Source organism: Poecile atricapillus, chromosome 17 (assembly GCF_030490865.1).
Source record: "Poecile atricapillus isolate bPoeAtr1 chromosome 17, bPoeAtr1.hap1, whole genome shotgun sequence".
Taxonomy (NCBI): domain Eukaryota; kingdom Metazoa; phylum Chordata; class Aves; order Passeriformes; family Paridae; genus Poecile; species Poecile atricapillus.
In genome coordinates, this window is record NC_081265.1 from 211,592 (window position 1) to 230,117 (window position 18,526).

At 43.2% G+C, this 18,526-nt stretch overlaps 2 protein-coding genes across 4 annotated transcripts; one reads left to right on the forward strand and one right to left on the reverse strand.

The window, feature by feature from the left end:
- Positions 1-221: 221 nt before the first annotated feature.
- Positions 222-10,919, reverse strand: GPS1 (G protein pathway suppressor 1). 3 transcript variants are annotated; one of them, XM_058852002.1, is made up of 14 exons: positions 10,320-10,919; positions 7,755-7,847; positions 7,266-7,447; positions 6,350-6,514; positions 6,046-6,181; positions 5,814-5,891; positions 5,448-5,508; positions 4,984-5,069; positions 4,318-4,412; positions 3,146-3,251; positions 2,743-2,823; positions 2,478-2,615; positions 2,127-2,261; positions 222-1,394 (listed from the first exon to the last, which is right to left on the reverse strand). In XM_058852002.1, the coding sequence occupies exons 1-14, from the start codon at positions 10,917-10,919 to the stop codon at positions 1,320-1,322; spliced, it is 2,031 nt and encodes a 676-aa protein (XP_058707985.1). In that variant the 3' UTR covers positions 222-1,319. The 3 variants fall into 3 exon arrangements, with proteins under 3 accessions (XP_058707985.1, XP_058707987.1, XP_058707986.1); XM_058852004.1 differs by lacking the exon at positions 10,320-10,919 and adding an exon at positions 10,004-10,262; XM_058852003.1 differs by lacking the exon at positions 10,320-10,919 and adding an exon at positions 9,758-9,968.
- On the forward strand, positions 10,839-18,283 carry RFNG (RFNG O-fucosylpeptide 3-beta-N-acetylglucosaminyltransferase). The gene is made up of 7 exons (XM_058852017.1): positions 10,839-10,973; positions 12,370-12,472; positions 12,849-13,002; positions 13,892-13,980; positions 14,071-14,236; positions 15,568-15,653; positions 15,881-18,283. Exons 2-7 carry the CDS (start codon positions 12,378-12,380, stop codon positions 15,945-15,947), a joined length of 657 nt encoding a protein of 218 aa, XP_058708000.1. The 5' UTR covers positions 10,839-10,973; positions 12,370-12,377; the 3' UTR covers positions 15,948-18,283.
- Positions 18,284-18,526: the final 243 nt, after the last annotated feature.

An 18,526-nucleotide genomic window follows, 5' to 3' on the forward strand; every position in this document is an offset into this window, starting at 1 on the left:
TGAAAGCCAGGACAGACCACTGTTGCTACAGGAATTTTGCTGTTTGAATGTTCTTTCAAACTGCACTTTCTTCACAGTTCATGCAAGCTCCATCTCCAACCAGATCACAAAACAAAACACAATCGCCTATGAAACATCATGATGCTTAGCAAAAAATCAGTGGCTTGAGATCAAAATACCTAAAACCCAACTTTAACACAAAACTCCAAATACTCAGAAGCTTTTCAATCCTGCTGTTTAATGCACTAGATATAACAACTTATTTTTTTTAAAAAAAAAGCATGAACACATTAAAGTAACATCTGTAGTCAGTTGTCAGACCAGTCAGGGCTGGATCAAAATTCTCAGCTTGCCTTATGAATTAGATGAATACAAGGCTGCAGTTACATCAAAAAATTCAGTGCATATCTCCTTTCATGAACACAGGAAGAACACACACACAGACGTGCACACACACACGGCTGCCATCTTTAACCCCTTTATAAAAGGAAAAGCAGAATAAATGCACATAGAGAGTGGGCACCTAGACTGACTCTTTTTAGCGCTTCCACAAGACTTGACTGGTGTTTTATGGCATTTATCCATTCTACTCAAAACAACTGTTGCACATGTGGGGAAACCATCACACACTATGGCAGTAAGACTGGGCAAGCAATAATATTTGCATGAAGTAGAGATTTACTGCTATGATAACACTGGACCCCAAAGCCAGGTCACACACGAGAGGAAAACACGTAACCCTAAAATAAAGGCCTGTGACTGAACACACTGAAGTAATGCCATGTTTTCTGGTACAGGTGAAAATTCTCCAAGAGTTTCTCAAAGGAAATCTCCCCCATCAGAACTCTAGCTCCATAATTGAGAGCAATGCACTTGTAAGTTTATTTGGGAAACAGAAAGCTCAGCATTGCTCAAAATCAAGGCAATACTTTCAGGCCAGCAAAATTCATCTTGTATCATGCCTGTCCATTCAACTATTTTTGCAGCTTTGAAACAAGAAAACTAATAGCAGCTGAAAAACTCTCAACTCAGCATCTGTATGAATAACCTGAAAGCTCTTTATGGAGTGAAGGAGAGTGAAGGTTTTCTACCAAAACTGAAATGATGACCCTTTTGCAGGCATGCTGCTTTTAAAAAGAATTTTTTTTCAAGGAAAATCGAAGTTACTGAAATATTTGTATTATCCACCACCAACCCTGCCTCTCAATCCAAGCAAGAAGTGAGGGAGATAGGGACAGTTTGTGAAGCTCAGCAGTTACTGGGTGAGACACTGGGTACAGTCCTGAGGGACCATTTCTTTTGGTAGTGCATGAAGTTTTTCACATGTTGGTGCTCATTCTGGATTGGCTGTTAGCTGGAGTGAGCTCCCCTTGGCTACCTTCCCTCGGAGGAGACTGCAACAAGACCAAAACACATCCTAGTTAGCGATGTGTAAATATTCTGCAGCCTGCTTCCTGAGAGACAAAATAAAGCACAGGTGAAGCACAGTAGGATGGCAGCAGGGGGAGAGCATAGCCTCAGGTTCATTAATGATAGTTTTGTATTAACAACTTCTACAGCTCACAAAAACTTTTCCTAAAAAAGTCAAAACCAGAGCTCTTAAGCCACTCTTATTTACTATGTACAAGATGCTGTTGACCTCAGAAATTGAATCCTATCTGGCATTTAGTAATCACAGGGATTAATATACTATAGAAATGAACACATTCTGTGCAGATGGCCTATCTTCCCTAAAGGCATCCTTTTGAAATTGCATTCCAGAAGGAATACTCCTAACAATTAATGCATTTTTTACTTCCTCTGCTGAAAAAATTACTTCAAACGATCTTTACTGAGAAGGTAAAAGATATGTCTATCAAGAACTGGACCAAAGGAATTATTCAGAATTAACCCAACCATATAAACTTCAAAGAAGATTCTGAGCTGTACAAGCAGGTTAATGTACTGGCTAGAAACACCTGATCCTTATTATTTAGTATTTACTATTGTAAGAATTTGTCCAATCAGGAACATGATAGATTCACTCCCTTCCAGAATCTTCAACTCACTAACTTTCACAGTTTTAGTTAAAAAAAAACATTAAAATATTAACACTGCTTTTAAGTCCCTGTTTAGCATGCCCATACCTTGACGTGTATCTGGTTGCGCAGGACTGCGGCTCGCAGGATCATTGCTTTGGCACGGCGCTGAAACTCTTTGCCCATTAGCAAAGACTTCTCAAAAGTTGTGCTGCGCTGATCCACATCTCGAGCATACAGAATCTGTAACCAATACAGAACAGTACATGGGAGCTATGCCAGGGTTCCACAGGAGGAAAACAGCTAAGGCATTATGGAGTCTGAAGTCAAACACAGCTCACCCCTACCGAACACACCAGACCCAAGAGGTGAATGCACCTTCCAAATGTCTCAGGAATGGAGAGTTTATAAGCTCAGTAAACCTGTTCAGTCTTTAACCCATGGGTGAACTGCACTCACCTTACTGTGCGAGTCTATTCTGGCATTTATCAGTCCCTCCAAGATCAGCTGAGTGAGTTCATCTTCTAGAGCAGCCACTGTGGTGTTAAAAGCAGTGGCCATCTTGCGCATGTCTGCTGACACATAGGGGCTGAAGTACTAAGAAGAAGAAAATATTCAGTTGCCAAGGGCACTCTCCACCCTCTAAGAAACCAGGAGAAAAGCAATTGCAAAGAGATGGCCTATCTCCCTGTTTATCCACCTCTGGGACGACAGGAACAATTACCTGGATAAGGGCACGATTTCGAATCTGGGTATAAAGTGTCCTGACATGAGGTGCAAGGTACATATCTAGCAGCAGGTTGTCCTGTGCAAAACAATAAACCACATCAGAAGCTGAGAAGCAATCTGGAAAACTATGTTATTCCTGTGTTCTGAAACATTCATGCATATATACTTTAAGAACATTACACTGCAGCAAGACAAAACGATAAAACAAGAGTGAATAAAATAATTAAGAATTTGTTTAAAACATTTATAATTTCTCTCTACTAATAAACTACTCCCAGTTTCCATGCACCATGTCAGGAGACACAGAAGAGCTGAACATTTAGTATTACTGCTTGTCACAAAAGGCTAGGCAGAGGGAACTTTTAAGGTCTGCTCAGCACTGCTCTCCTGCAACTCACCTTCATCTCATCCAGCATCTTCAGGCATGAAGCATATTTAGATTCATAAAACTTGAAGATGATGTCACGAACCTGTGGCTCCAGCTCCAAAAACAATTTGAAGGAGCTACAGATAAAGATGGCAGTGATCAAACACTGGAACCCACCACTAAAATACCCCATAATCCCATCACTCATCGGAAGGTTAAAAACTCTCACTATCATTCGAAGTTTCCAAGAATTTACCCTCTAACAGACCAGACAGACTGGAACACAGAGAGACAGAGCACAGCACCAGAGCTGTGATGAAGGAAGACAAAAGACTTTTGACAAACCAAGTAGTAGAAGTGCTTGTCCTCACAAAACAAAATAATGAATGTGAATAGGTCAAGATCAGGATACATCACCAGCTAACAAATGTCATACTGTAATCTGTGCTGGCCAGCTCTGTGCCCCCTTTCAAAGCACAGCCTTCATTAAGTACAGCATGCCATAGACAAGTCAAGCATTCCTAGTTTCTCAGAGAAACAACCTACTGTGAGTGTGGTAAATCTTAGGGATGTACACTTTTACTCAGCACACTCCCAATTCTCCATTATAGATTTTTCAATCTTGGGATCTCACCCTATATATCAACCCATAAAAAAGGGTAACAATCCACAGCAATTTAAGATTACTGCTTCTGTACATCTAGCTGACAGGAATTCAGTGTCATTGCAATTCAATATATGACACACAAATATCCACTTTCTTCCAAAGACTACACATCTCTTAATCTTCCGTATGTCATAGCTAGACTACACTCCAAGGTGTACAAATAATTACTAAATTGTTTTAACAATTAACATACACCAGAACAAGGGGCAACACGAAGGCAAGTTATCCTAACAGCTGCCTTTGACAGAGGGCTGTGTCCCCCGATTTAATACTTGATATGAACTACTGATGGAGACAGAGAACTGGGCTATGCAGATGCTGGATTCAACCTGGGTGGGAAACTTATACTAAGAAAATTTCAGCTGTGATTTACCACTGTGTTGTGAAACACCATCTAATGCTAAAGCCAAACTAAGGCTCAGTAGTTCTTTCGCTCCCGTATGAGAAATACTCCTGGCCAGAATCCACTCTTAACCAAAGTCCCATGTTCTAAAAGATGTCCAGTACACACAAACATCACTCAAGGCATCACTCACCTACTGGAGATAACATTTCTTTGAAGTTCCTGACGGTCAAATGTAGCAAGGGCACAGAGCCCACCATACACAGCCACATTGCTGGGAGATAACAGCTACAGAGAGAGGGAGAGACAGAACTAGCTGTCACTGACTACCAAAATGGCCTAAGGGTGGCATTGGGTCTTCTACCCCAGGCCTTTCTTTCATGCAGTGACAAGATCAGTCCTTATCAAATGCAGTGGAAGCACCCAGCTTGCTCTCACCCACAGTGTGTGGGGGTGACAGGGCCAGAGCAGTAACACTGCTAAGACAGCAGACACCAATTTCAGGAGATTTTGGTTGATTGAGCAACACAGAATTATAAACTAACATATTAACTAATATAATATAGACATATACAAATATATATACACACACACGTATATATATATGTATATAACAAACTCATTATCACAGCTAACTCTTATGTGATCTAGAGTAGAACATTTAGAAAAGCCAAAAACAGAGACTTAAAAAAAAAACAAAAACAAAAAAAAAAAAAAACAAACCACAAAAAACCCCAACCAAACAGAACAGTTCAAGGAATGCTGCGAGAATAACTACAATATCTGAATTTTACAACCTAATACTTAGAAGAACTACATCCCCTCGAAGACTTGCACACAGCTGCCTCTTGGTCCTCACCTCAGGGAAATCACAATGATCAAATGATGCCAACAAGAAGCACTTTGCTGCCTGTTTGTACTTCCGGGCAGCTAGTTCGGCCAAGCCTAGGAACCAGAAAGAGTTAGTCTTTTTTTCATGACAGTATACAAATCAGGGCAAACTGAAATCTGGGAAATAGGAAAGGCCCCCACATGGCTGCTAGTGCCTTCACTACTGAAGTGAAACAAGATCCTCAGACTGCATCAAGCATCCTTTGAACTACATTCACTCACACAGGTATCCTCTCTGAAGAAACTCAGGGAGAAGAAAGAGATGGCAAAAACCAGCAGCTCTATCTCACCAGCTTCATTAAATTTTGCATGTCTGATGTGGAAATACGAAGTCTGTCAAGTACAAGAGAAAAAACAAACCCAAGAGCCCTACGGACAGCTAACAGGTAGAAAGACAGGCGAACTATACAGGAAGCTGAAGGACTCACTCACCTGCTGCACATTTCAGTTTGGTGAGAATTGCTTGTGTCTGGCTATCTCTTTCTCCTCTTTGCTAGAGCATAAAACAAAGCAGTAGTGAGCAAGCAGTACGAAAGCTATTTTGCTTACTATTGTCCCCAGGATATTTCACCCTGATAATTAACTTGCCAATCTCAATGGCACAATAACTTAATCTTATTTGTCTTGGGAAATACAGCAAAACTGAAGACGGGAAGTATCCAATTTTACCATGAGCCAGATTTTGTACCCATACATCATGAGAGAAGTCATAAAGGAGGAAAGGAAGAAATCACTTTACAAATTTTTGAAACAGAAAACTAAGGGAAAATATATGCAAGTTAAAGAGCAGGAGCTTACTTCTGCAATTTCTGGTGTAGACTCAGCCTTGCTTACATAGCTCAGAACATGAGACCAGTTCTGGAGGTAGACACTGACCTGCAGAGAGCCAGAAACAGTGTGGGGCAGGCATGGATAAATGGCGCTCCTTAGATAAGCTGCATCATTACAGACACAAGAGCCAAGTATAGGGGGCAACTTCACAGCAGGCATCACAAAGACACCAGGTACCTCTGCCTGCAATTCTTCCTACCTTGATAACATTGAGACACATGTTGATGACGTGTTTAGCACTGGTGCAGTAATCACGGGCTCTTGAGTAACACTTAAGAGCATTGCTGAGGTCTCCACAGTCCAGGTAATGATCACCTAAATCATCATGGCCTCTCCTGGAGAATAGGAATGAAAACATCAATGAACTGTATGCTCAGAAAGGGACAAAGTCAGTTTGTTCTAAACAAGTAACTCAGCACACTAGCTTAAGGGCACATCCCATGTTAAGCGCTTAGAGGAGCAAAATGCTCTTCCTGGCTCCAGCAGAGCCTTCTGCATCTCACCTGATACTCTCCTTGATGGAGTTCCCTTTGTAATTTTTCAGATCTGTGTCAAGTTTCTCCAGTTTAAGAAGAGCTTTTTTGCGTGTAGCTTCAACCCAAGCTGTGTCAAGAGGAGGGGGTTCAATTCCACTATCAGGGACAGCATCAGGTGTATTTTGCAGTTCTCTGAAAGGAAAGTATTTGAATGAGGCTATTAGGCTCAATAAGTTTCAAAACAGAGGTCTGCTAAGTGCCTGGCACGGTTACCCTAACCAACAGTACCACATACATAAAATAGACCAAAGAGAAAATAAAGGTAGTGGGGAAAAAAAGAAACATATTGCTAAAATCTCCAGTGCAAATACTAACACAAGCATCACAGATATTTACAAATCCTTCACAAAATTATCCTAATGATCTTAGGATGAACATATTCTCACACGCATGATAAAGACTTCCCATGCAAAACAGACAAGAAAATATGAAATAAGCATAGCAACAAAAATAATGCAAAGATGGGACGCGTGGATGGATAAGTAAGATATCAAAGGTTATCCTTAACAGCATATCCTCGAACAGCAATCGAGTGGAGAGGAAGGAAAAATCAAACCATGACAAGGCAAAGAGTTAGATTAGGTTTTAACTTATGAAAACAAAAGCATCTAGAATACGTCTCCATAATCTACCTCAGGAAAAACAAATATGTTCATTAATATTTCAGGCAGTTGCAAGGACTAAACTCACCTCAATATCTACCTGCAGCTTTTTAAAGCACAAAGATTTCAGAATGAGATAAGGCATTCCCTGCTATTAAATTCTAAGGCAAAGACAATTTGCGTAAGGTACATGCTGGTATTACATGCAAAGCTCTCCACTGTGGTACATCACTCTTAACTCTGTCAGGAAAGCTCCCCAGGTTCCCATGGCCTCTTAGTACCTCGTGGCCTCAGACAGCTTTCTGTGGATTTCTTCATACACATCAACATTGAAAGTTCTCTGGACAAATGACAGAGCCATCTTGAGAGCTTCCACCCGCAGCTGTGGGCAGTGATCAGCAATGAACTGCAGCCGCTCAATTCGCATCAGCCCACTGTAACTAGATGCATACTGCTCCAAATCCTGCCAACAAAACCTGGCGTGAGAAGGTGAAAATGGACACACTAAATCAGGCTACTTCACTGTGATCTGCACAGGTTTTCCTGCAGACCTGACCCCCTTGAGGAGGGCAACACAACTCAAAAATCAGTAAGATTAGTCCATGTCTGCTTTCTTCAAACTTAAGTAATTTTCTCAGAAATACACTCTACATTACAATTTACTTTTTTCTGAATTTCACTTTATGATTCTTCAGAGGGGATTTTTTCAAAATTCTTAAAGGAAGAGACTACACATAAGAACTATACCCACAGCCCTCAGAAGCACATACCAGCGTGGGGTTCTCCACCACATAGTTGATATCAGGTGAATTTTGCTGATCTTCTTGTGGATCTACGTCAATCTGCATGGGCTCTACTGCACCCTAAAATAGCAAAATGAGATCAAAAGTAGTGCACATCTTATATCTGAGCAGGAAATAACTATGATATTCAATCTATTAAGGACTTGCTTAAATACATGTTAAATTTTAAAAATTAAAAAGCATTCCTCAGTCTTTTGATATACTTGGGATTTTTCAGTAGCAACACCATCAGCCAGCATGATACTTAGTCTAACACAAGCAGCAGCATGGCTTAGCATTCACATAGAGCAGTTTATTTGGGTTGGTAAATTATCAAGCAAAAAAAGTGAAGAGGCAAATAAATCGATTCTACAAAGTACCTGAGGTATGTATATGCATTCCATTTCTCTTCCTTGAGCAAGAGCAGGTGTTAACACTCAGCTCTAGAACTTCCGAAAAGCAAAATACACCAAAAAACTCACCACAACCTTTCAAAATTACTTTAATGCTTAGAATATTTTTTGGGGAGAAAAGAGGCAAAAACTGTTACACTTCTTTGAAGTATTAAAAACCATAAGGAATAGAACTCAGAATGACAATTTCAGAGTTTCCAATATAGCAAGGAATAATTTGTCTGCACCGCAGAGACCTGCCATTAGTTGAACTATCTTACCGTAGTTTTCAGCTACTTACCGCAGTGCTCAGACAGAGCCTCTTTCAGAGAAACAACAAAATTTTATTCTCCCAGTACATCCTGCACTGCTTTGAGCCATAAGGACTCACACCCATGCACTGACTTCAGCATAGCTGCATTGTTCCAGCCCTTGCATGTATTCCCAGTAAGACCAGCTTGCTATCCCATTCCACAAACTAACTGGTCTGCTGGCACAAAATTCTTTCTCTCCTCCCAGTCAAAGAGTGCTGAATAGTCCTCCTAGGAATTATCAATTTAAAGTGAGGAAAACTTAGCTGAATGTCTTCTTATAGAATGCTGATTTTGTGCACATATTTTATAAGCTTGATTTGGTGTAAATTGCAAAAGTGGATCTCAAAAAAGACATGCCTTGCCCCCATACACATCTGATTATTTCCATATTTTTACTGATTTTACTGTCTGTTAAGAAATTAAAGATTGAGGGTGGTTTTTTTTTACTGGGTTGATTGGTTGGTTGGTTGGTTTTTTTGTGAGAAGGAACAGGGCAGATCCACATTTCCTATCTCTAAAAATTACACTCATCCACAGTCTGGGCGTCTTATTTTTTCACAAACTGGTACATATCAGATACATATCTCAACACTAAAATCTCCCTAAATCTGAAGTAAAAGCAAGAGAATTTGTTCCCTAGTTTAATAATCTTTTCCTGAAGGAAAGGGAAGGAGGAAGGCAGGGAGGAAGGGCACAGAGGAAATGCTGATTGTCTAGATCACCCCTCAGACAAACTGTGCATAAAAACATGTAATTCACCATATGCTAGGAGTGTTACTTTTTCCACTTTTATCTACCTTCTATCTTTTCTTATATCACAAACACTAAGTGCCAAGGTTAGCTTGTTTAGGCTGTGCTTGCCTACCGCAGTAAAAACTCAATTACAGACTCCTTAGAAAACAGCATTACAAAGGTAAATGTAATTCCAGCTGGTGGAACAGAACAATCTGTGTCTTGCTATGCTGTGAGGCTGCACTCTGCATTTCTCACTTAACTCTCCCAGACAAGATAAAACACAAGTGGGCCGGAAGTCCCAGTAGGACAAGCAAACTCATTTTCAAGCTCTTCATTTTGAAAGGAAGATGCAAGATTAACTTAAAAACGACTCACAGAGCAAATAATATAACAACCACGCCCCGAGATTTCCTGAGCCCCAACGGAGACTCTGTTGAGGATATCACACCAGGCCCCACACAAGCAGATAAAGTGGTGCCTGAGCTGAAGTCTCCTGCTGGACTCGGCAGGAACAGGTGTGACCTGTTGCTGGAGGGGGTGCAGTACAGACCTGTCACTACTGAAGGAGCTGAGTTGGATGCTGAACTGTCCCTGTTCCTCTCCCTCTTCCTCTCCTCACTTCCCAAAGCCTCGTGCCCTGACAGAGAATTGCTGAAACTTGCAAAGGGTAGCCTTCGGAAGTACTTAGTGTCACCGACCCACTCGGCGCTCCTGGGGCTCTCCCCTGCACTGCAGACCCTCAGTTCCTCCTCATTGGGCCATCTCACCGTACCCTCCGCCACTACTCCAGCCCTACCTACGGCACATACAGCGCGGGAACCAAACAGGGGCCGCTGCAGCGGCCGGGACGCCACGGGTGCCGGAGGACGCTCAGCTGAGCACTGCTCCTCCCGAACGGCGGCGGAAGCGACACAGACCCGGAAGGACGAGCGAGGGCCCAGGGCCAGCCGAAAGCCGTTCCCTTCCCGTGGAGTCCGGCGAGAAGGCCGCACGGCGCCCCCGGAGGCCGCGGAAAACCTGAGGTCCCAGACCCCGCGTGGGAGGGACGTGGAGCGCGGCGGAGCGCGGCAAGGCCCGACGGGCCGGACCGACGGGCCGCATCTGCCTCATACCTGCAGGTTAAAGACCTGGACGGGCAGCGGCATCCTCCCCTCACACCGCCGCTTCCGGCCGCCCGCCCCTCCCGCTCCGCTTCCGTTTCCGCTTCCGGGCCGCGCGTCGCGGGCAGACCGCGGCCGACAGGTGAAGCTCTTAAAGGGGCCGCGGCCCCGCCCGGCCCCGCGGCGGCGGCGGCGCGACAACGTCCGGGCGCTCCCTCCGCGGGGCCGCCGCCTCCTCCCGTAGCGCGGGGCCATGAGGCGGCCGCGCTCTGCGGCGGGGGCCCGCGGGGCTGCAGCATGAGCGGCCCTTGCCTGGGGCTGCGCAGGGCCGGGGTCCTGCTGTCCCTGGGCGCCGCCGCCCTCCTGCTGTTGCTGCTGCCGCGGGGGCAGCGCCCCGCCGTGCCCCGCCCGCCGCCCGCCGTCGGGCCCAGCGTGCTCTCGCCGCCGCGCGCGGGCCCCGAGGGCTCTGCCGGAGCGCCGGGCGGCGCAGGCCTCGCGGGCAGCCCGCAGCCGGCGCGGAGGGGCCGCCTCGGGGCTGCCGGCAGCTCGGCCAGGGAGAGCCTGGAGCTGAAGGACATCTTTATTGCGGTGAAGACCACGAGGAAGTACCATAAGAGCCGGCTGGACTTGCTCCTCCAAACCTGGATCTCCCAGGCGAGGGGACAGGTGAGACTTCGCCAGCGGGCAGGGACAGCCGGGAGCCTGGGCCCTGGGCTTTCCGGGGCAGCTGCTGCACTCTCACGAGTTTTCTCTTACTTGTGTTAAAAGCGGCTTTCTTTGTAAGACTGTGGAAGATCGTCTTGTATAAATGGTTGGTGTGAACATGCGTCCGAAAGAGTTTGTTGCTGATTAAGTCAGTTACCTGCAGTGTGGGATCGGTAGTCCAAGCAGACATAGTTCGCTGTTTTTTCTATGACTGTGGAAAGTGCTTTCATGATAGTGAAAGATTCCTGGTGCTGATGCATCTAAGCCGATATTTTGGACTAAGTTGTTCAGTCACATAAGTTTTTCTGTAGAACATAAAATTTGTTCCCTTGTTTCAGAATTTCAGTCTGTTCAAATATATTAATGGAATATTGTCCAGCAGTTGGAACAAGACAATGTTGACCACCTGCCACTTCCCACCTGGAGTGGCATTCTTTCTTCTTAACCTGCTTGACAGCTGTATATGATTCCTAGTCAGAGAAAGAAGGTAGTACCAAAAAAGACCAAGATCCTTTCTATCTCAAAATCAGTTGTCTTACCCTGAGACAATGAGGGTAAAATACAGCCTGCTTTATTGACATGACACTCTTTTGGCTTGTAGTGAAAAAATGTAACAAATTAGGCAGGGGTTGAAGTTGATGGGGGTCTCTGCACCCCTACTTCCTCCCCCATTCCAATGGATACTGTGAAACAAACTATCAAGACAGACAAAGCATTCTGAATTCTGACTGAAATGGAGCATATTTAAAATTAGCAGCTGCAGTTCTTAAATGTGGGCACACTGTTTTTGTCTCCCACAGACATTTATATTCACAGACTGGGAGGATCGGGAGCTACGCCTGAAAGCAGGTGAGCTGTGGAGCAGCATAGGTACATACTGTCTGTTATAACTGAGTTCATTTCTTTCATGCATTCTATAGAAGTCCTTATTTCATGCTGTACAAGCAATTAGGGAAGTTAAGATGGAGAAAATAGAGAAAATTTCTCACCAATTGCCACCTAGACAAGATGCCTGGAACTTCCAGTATACTGGGTTCACCTTTGCAACCCCATTTTTCTTGTTAGTAAGCTTAAATTTATGTGGTCCAAAGTTATAGCAGATATTTATTTTGTGCACATCTCATGACATTATTTATATACCCTCACTTGTTTTTATGCATTCACACAATTTTATGACCTCTGCAGCTTACGTGCCAGATGGATAACCTATGAGCCCTGCCTGTGCTGCAGTTTCTCCATGCATGCACCACGTGCACCTCAGATGTACAGTATTAGTGCCAATGTGTGCTTCTTTTTTAGTCTTTTTTTGACTACACATGCTTCTCAAACCTGAAAGGTCTGATCTTTATTCTTTTAGGGGATCATATGATCAACACCAACTGTTCTGCTGTCCATACCCGGCAAGCTCTCTGCTGCAAGATGTCTGTGGAATATGATAAATTCCTGGAATCTGGGCAAAAGTAAGTGAAACACATTGCTCTGATTGACTTTGTTTCTTCCAGTTCTGTGCTTAAAGGAAACTTTAGTAACCATCTCTGTTCCAGTAAGGAATGCAGTATTAGCTAAAATGTAGGGATGAGTGCGGGAAAGGGAGCACAGCATGAAGCAGTGTTTATAAACAGGCATCATCTGAAAGGTGGAAAGGTTTATAGTCTAAGGGGTTTATTAATTTCAGCCTCTTTACAGACTTAGCATCTGTGGGTGCTTTCATCTTTCCTATTCTGTAATTTGGGACAATAAATATTTTCTGCTCCGAGCTTGAAAGACTATGACTCAGTTGTAAACCTATAACTCATTTCTTTGTCCCTATAACTTCCTGCTTTGTTTTGTTTGAAGGTGGTTTTGCCATGTGGACGATGACAACTATGTGAACCCTCGGACTCTCCTACATCTCCTGTCTGCCTTTTCACACAGCCAGGATGTCTACGTGGGGCGACCGAGTCTGGACCATCCCATCGAAGCAGCTGACCATGTCCAAAGTGATGGATCAGTAAGCAAGCTTTTTCAGTTTGTCTGAGAGATACCCCGATTTTCTAAGCCTTTAAAGCACTGACAATTCATAGGATTCCCCAATAAACCCAAGTGATTTAATTTGCAGGAGATGAACCTAGTGATGGTCGTTTTCAGTGACAGGATGCTAGGTTAAATGCACCTTCACTCAAATGTTGTATGCATATGCATGCACAATGGAGGTTGTCTCCTGGATAGCAATCTGTTTCTGTTCCTTTACTCATATATGCTGTGATCTCCCTCACACTGAGCTTAGTAGAGCCTCCCCACCCTGACTCTTACTTTTCCTTTGGTGGCTTTGTGGGCAGTGTTCCTTGTTTTAGGGCTTGGGAGTTTGAGTGAAAGTTTAAGGGGGTTTTTATTTGTTTTGAGTGCAGTATCACACACATCATCTTGAACCAACCTCAGATGGGTGACAAAAGCTTTCTGGACAGATAAAGCATTTCCAATATTAAGTGGTTACTAGGTTTCCAAGAACTGGAAGACTTTCCAAGAACTTGTTAGGGAAGACTCTGCACAACAAAGTAGTCTCCTTGGACATTGAGCCAATATATATGGACCACCTTTTACATTATCAGTAATGCTTAGCTGGCTATGACCCTTGATTAAAATGAGCAGGGGACAGATGGAATTGGGTAGAAGTGGGACTATAATTTTCCACTTCATGTGTGCTCCCTCCCTTATGCTAATTTGATAGTTCACCTGCTGTCTGTTTCAAAATAGTTTCATTTAAGAGAGCAGTTAGCTGTGCTTTTAGCAGCCTAAAAGACAGGGCTTCATCTGTAACCTTGAGTTCCCTTCCCTGCCCAGCCAAACAGAAAAAGCTGATTATCAGTAACTGTTGTGTGTTTTTTCTTTTTGCTCTTCAGAAGACAACCGTGAAATTCTGGTTTGCTACAGGTGGAGCTGGATTCTGTATCAGCCGAGGTCTTGCCCTGAAGATGAGTCCCTGGGCCAGGTAAGTACTGTTCCTAGCTGAGCTCCATCAATACATGCTTGGGAGGCTTTAAAACACATTTTGCCTTGTCTCCTATGCTCTCTGTCACAGCCTGGGCAATTTCATTAGTACTGCAGAAAGAGTGCGTCTTCCCGATGACTGCACTATTGGCTACATCATCGAAGGGCTGCTGGAGGTAAAGCTGCTACACAGCCCATTGTTCCATTCCCACCTAGAAAATCTGCAGAGGCTGCAAGGCGAGTCTGTGCTGCAGCAGGTAGGGCTATGCCTCATGTCTCCTGTTCTTATAATTACACCTCAGTCTAATCAGAAAAATACTCTGGGTAGACTTAACACTCTTCAGCAAAGAAGGATATCCACAGACTCACTCAGAGCTGTGTCCTGCTCAATTCCTTCATTTAGGTGAAAAGTGCAGTTTCACCCCAGCCAACTAGGTCATAGAGCTGTCCCCTCCTTTGGGGACACGTTCTGCTACATGAAGCCTAAATAGGGTGTTCCTCATATCCTTCTAAACCCTGACTTCTTACAGCAGAAGCAGAAAGTGTAGAAGTTTGCTGAATAGTCTTCCTGGGTTTGCCTAACAAAGTTTCGATCTTAATTCATACTGTTCAAAAAGGCAGCTATAGTAAGTACTTCTTCAATAGCTAAGACATAATTAAATGTTTGATTATTTTTAAGATTAATTTGTCTGAATCTCAAGAGACTTAAAGTTGCTTCTGAAAAATCCAGTTGTTTTTTAATTGCTGGGATACATTTTACCTTCCGGGCAGCAGACGGCGCCACAAGGCCACCCAGCAGTGTTGCCTGCCTCACGCTGCTTGGCACCCTAAGGAAACAGGAGTGTGGTTTTGCCCCTGTGTGCTGCGTGGTTATATTTTTCTGGCAGTTGTATTAGGCAGCAGAAATGTGTTCTTGGGGCCAAGTTCCACCGTGATGTCATCTCCTTCATGTTAGTGAATTTGACTGTAGCATGAATACATTGTTTCACAGGTGATCACTGATTCAATGAGATGAACACAGCTAGCGCAAAACCCAGGAAATGTACAGTTATAAAGAAAACATAAGTCTTGTACCTGACACCTGAAAAATTCTTAATGCCGTGCTTGTGTGGAGGAACAGCCCTCATCTGGGGTTCCAAATATTTAAATTTTGTTCCAGATTTGAAACATGACAATCCTTTCCATGCCATTTAACATGCAAATATTTATATTTTCCCCCTGTGCTAAAATATTGCTATTGCAGACTTCAGGCAATGTCTGGTGAGGATGAACGTGTTTGTTTAGTGAAGGTACAGACAGTAGCAGGATTAATGTCCTCACAAAGCTTGGAATTAAAACTCATCTTGTCCTGCAGGGCAGTGCAACTTCAGATCTTCTGTGTATTCTCCCACACTGCCCTTAGTGCCATTCAGTGCCAATGTTGCTTATGTCAGAACTAGCTGCTGTCCTCCAAATGTGATCTGTGTTCAGATTAGACAGCATCTTTGGAGACTTTCTTGGTATCTCATTAATAACCCTGCAGTCTCCACCCTGCATTAGGTTTTCTGCATTAGTGTTACAAGTTCTGAATACTTGCTTGTTTTTACAGGTAACCCTGAGTTATGGTGACCCTGAGAACAAACACAATGTCGTGAGTGTGGGAGGAGTGTTTGGCCTTCAGCAAGATCCAACACGGTTAGTGTCCACTTCCAAATCAAGATCTCCCTACCTTGTTCATGTTTGTCATGTGTAAGATGGTCAGACCCACTAATGGGCTTATTTTCTCATGTCAGCTCTTGTTACTGTGCCAAAAGCAGGTAGACCCACCCTCTGCTCCATCAGACTGCTGCATATTCAATGCTAGCATGTTCCATGTATGGAGAATTCCAATCTAATACTCTTTTTTTTTCTTTTTTATATAGATTTAAATCTGTCCATTGTCTGCTTTATCCTGACACTATTTGGTGCCCTGCTAAGAAGATGTCATAATTCTTGACCAGCCACTGACACCTGTGTCTTAGCTCGTTTGCATAACGCAGGAGTTGTGGAGTTTTTTGGTGGTTTTGTTCTTATTCTGGGAGACAACCAGTGATATCTACAAAGGAGGTAGACAGACTGTTTAGAAAAGCAATAAGGTTTGTTCAGCTGCAGCCTGGGACATTCCAAGAAGAATCTTTGTTCTTTTGTCTAGTGGCTCTTCATAAGATGACCGCAGTCCTGTGTGTATGAGTCACTTCACACTTTCTGATGTCATGTGAACCTGTGCTTGGGCACATCTGAGGTAAATGCAGTACTGGGAGTGAGAGTGTTCTTACTACACTTAAGGGTTTTTAGAAGCCACTGTCTTGAAGCTGGAGTGCTAGAGCAGACTGTAGTCCCCATGGTGACAAGAGAGAGGAAGTTTTCACTCATCTTTCTTGGGAACTGAATTATTTAAGAGCTTCTGTGGCCTGCCAGATTAAAACTCCAGTGGGCCAGAATACAGAAATCCTGGAATCACTAGGGTAAACAAGGCTGAAAGCCTTTGTCATGAGAAAACCCTGTGTGAGGGTAAGCTTACTCAGGACTGGATAAATTGCTTATAACATGCACTCACCCCGTCATACATGTGTTCCTCCTGTGGAGGTAATTGCCAGACCTGGCTCGCATGCCAACTGAATTGCAATGGTTGATGATTATGATTAATTCCCTTGGTATTTGATATTGAAGAAATATCTGCCTGACAAGATGGTAATTGTTCCTCCCACTTGGCTGGTTGTTGGTCACATGAGCTGGAGAGGCTTGTGCTGGCAAAACACGCCCTGTTTCTGAAGCAGTGTGAGGGGGGAGGAATGCTGGATAGCAGCTATGCACTGAGGAGGGCTTTGATGGTATCATTTGAAGACCTTTAATTGTATGACCATGGTTACTCCAGCTTCTTCAGATAATCTTTTAATTACCATAAAGTCAAGATCAGTGCTTGTTTTTACTCCTTAATATTTCAACAAATAGTTCATGTAGTCACTAAAAGGAGGTTGCACACTCGCAAGCAGTTCAGTGCTCTAGCAGTATCATCTGCTGCTTTTTAAAGAAAGTAAACTTTGTTTTGAAAGTGGAAGGAATGTGGCTCCATATGTTTACTTTTTTGTTAGCCCAGACTTTGGCCATGTGCAAATTGTACCTGACCTGAAGAATACCATTAAAAAATACCTTTGCAAAATCACTGTTTACTCTTATAAAAAATACTTGCTTGTTTAGTGCTAGTTTGAGGCCAAATTAAGGAAAGGCTAATAGCATGCCATTGTATGATCTGGAGCTATGATTACTGGCTTGATTGTGGACCTGGCAGAAGTTTCAGGTTTCTAAACAGCTGTGCTAGTTACTTAACTTCTTGGAGAACATCTGTAGTGTATTCAAGTATGCCACTTAGCACAGGTGTCAGCCTCCTGAAACACACCCTGTTGCCTGCATTTTAATAAACCTTTCAGGGTTTACCTCAATACAATGTCCTCTTTGCATGGTTTTAGGTAGTTCCATTGAGGAGCAAATAAGCTGACTGCTACTTACTACAGTCCTGCAGCTCATTCTTGTATTTCTCCTTTCTATCATGTGTACTAAGGTACATATGAGGTATGGAAATAAGAAAGCTGCAGGGAACTGGATCAAAGCCCAGTTAGCACACCGGCTGTTTCATAATGGGCTGTCACAGAAAACAGGAGAATTTGTGGAATAGTAGGTTCTACCTCTTTATTAGTTCTGCTGACTAGAATTGAGGCATCCTGTGGTTCAGTTATTTGTCATTCATAGTTCTGGTATCCATATATTTTTTCTAAAACACTTGTTGGATTCTTGGTTTTAACATCCTATAGAAGAAAACTGTGAAATTTCATGAGCTCCTGATTTTGTCTTCAAGCACTGCTTCTGAATTCTTCTGTTGAAACTTTTCTTCCCCTTCCACTGGGAACAGCTTCTTGTAAAATAACACAGAATAAGCAAAAACTGGGCAGCAATTGTGGCAAACTGCAATTAAAAAATTACAACACTTTATATTGATGGCAGCAAAACTAAATGGTAGAAGTTTCACACTGTGGTCACTGGTCACACTAGGGTTAGGTGCCAGAGAGGCAGTGCCCTCAAAGCTGGGAGTGTGTTTATGGAACTTGAAAAAAGGACCATGTTCTTCTGCAGGGCCACATGAAGGTGTTCAGTGTGTTCAGGCTCGTTGCAATGTTTCTTGTGTTGAGAATACAGTAAGCTGTCTGGATCTATCAGGATGCAGCTTTTTTATCAAACTACTTTTTCATACATAAAGTGATTCTATAAAATAAATATTTAAATATGTCAAAGGCTGTGCTTTGTCATATTTCTTCACATGTGCTCTCTATCAAAAATGGACCTATCAAAATTTCTCACTAATTCAGAAAACTATGCCCTCCTCAGGCTAACGTGGTGCCAAGGGACAAAAAGCAAGTAAACTTGACTGGGATGTGGAGAACAGAGATGGATAAGAAGAATCCTTGCAGCTGCTTCTTAACAGTACAGTCAAAGAACTGAGATAATGAGGATTTTAATTGTCATCTTCAGCAGCA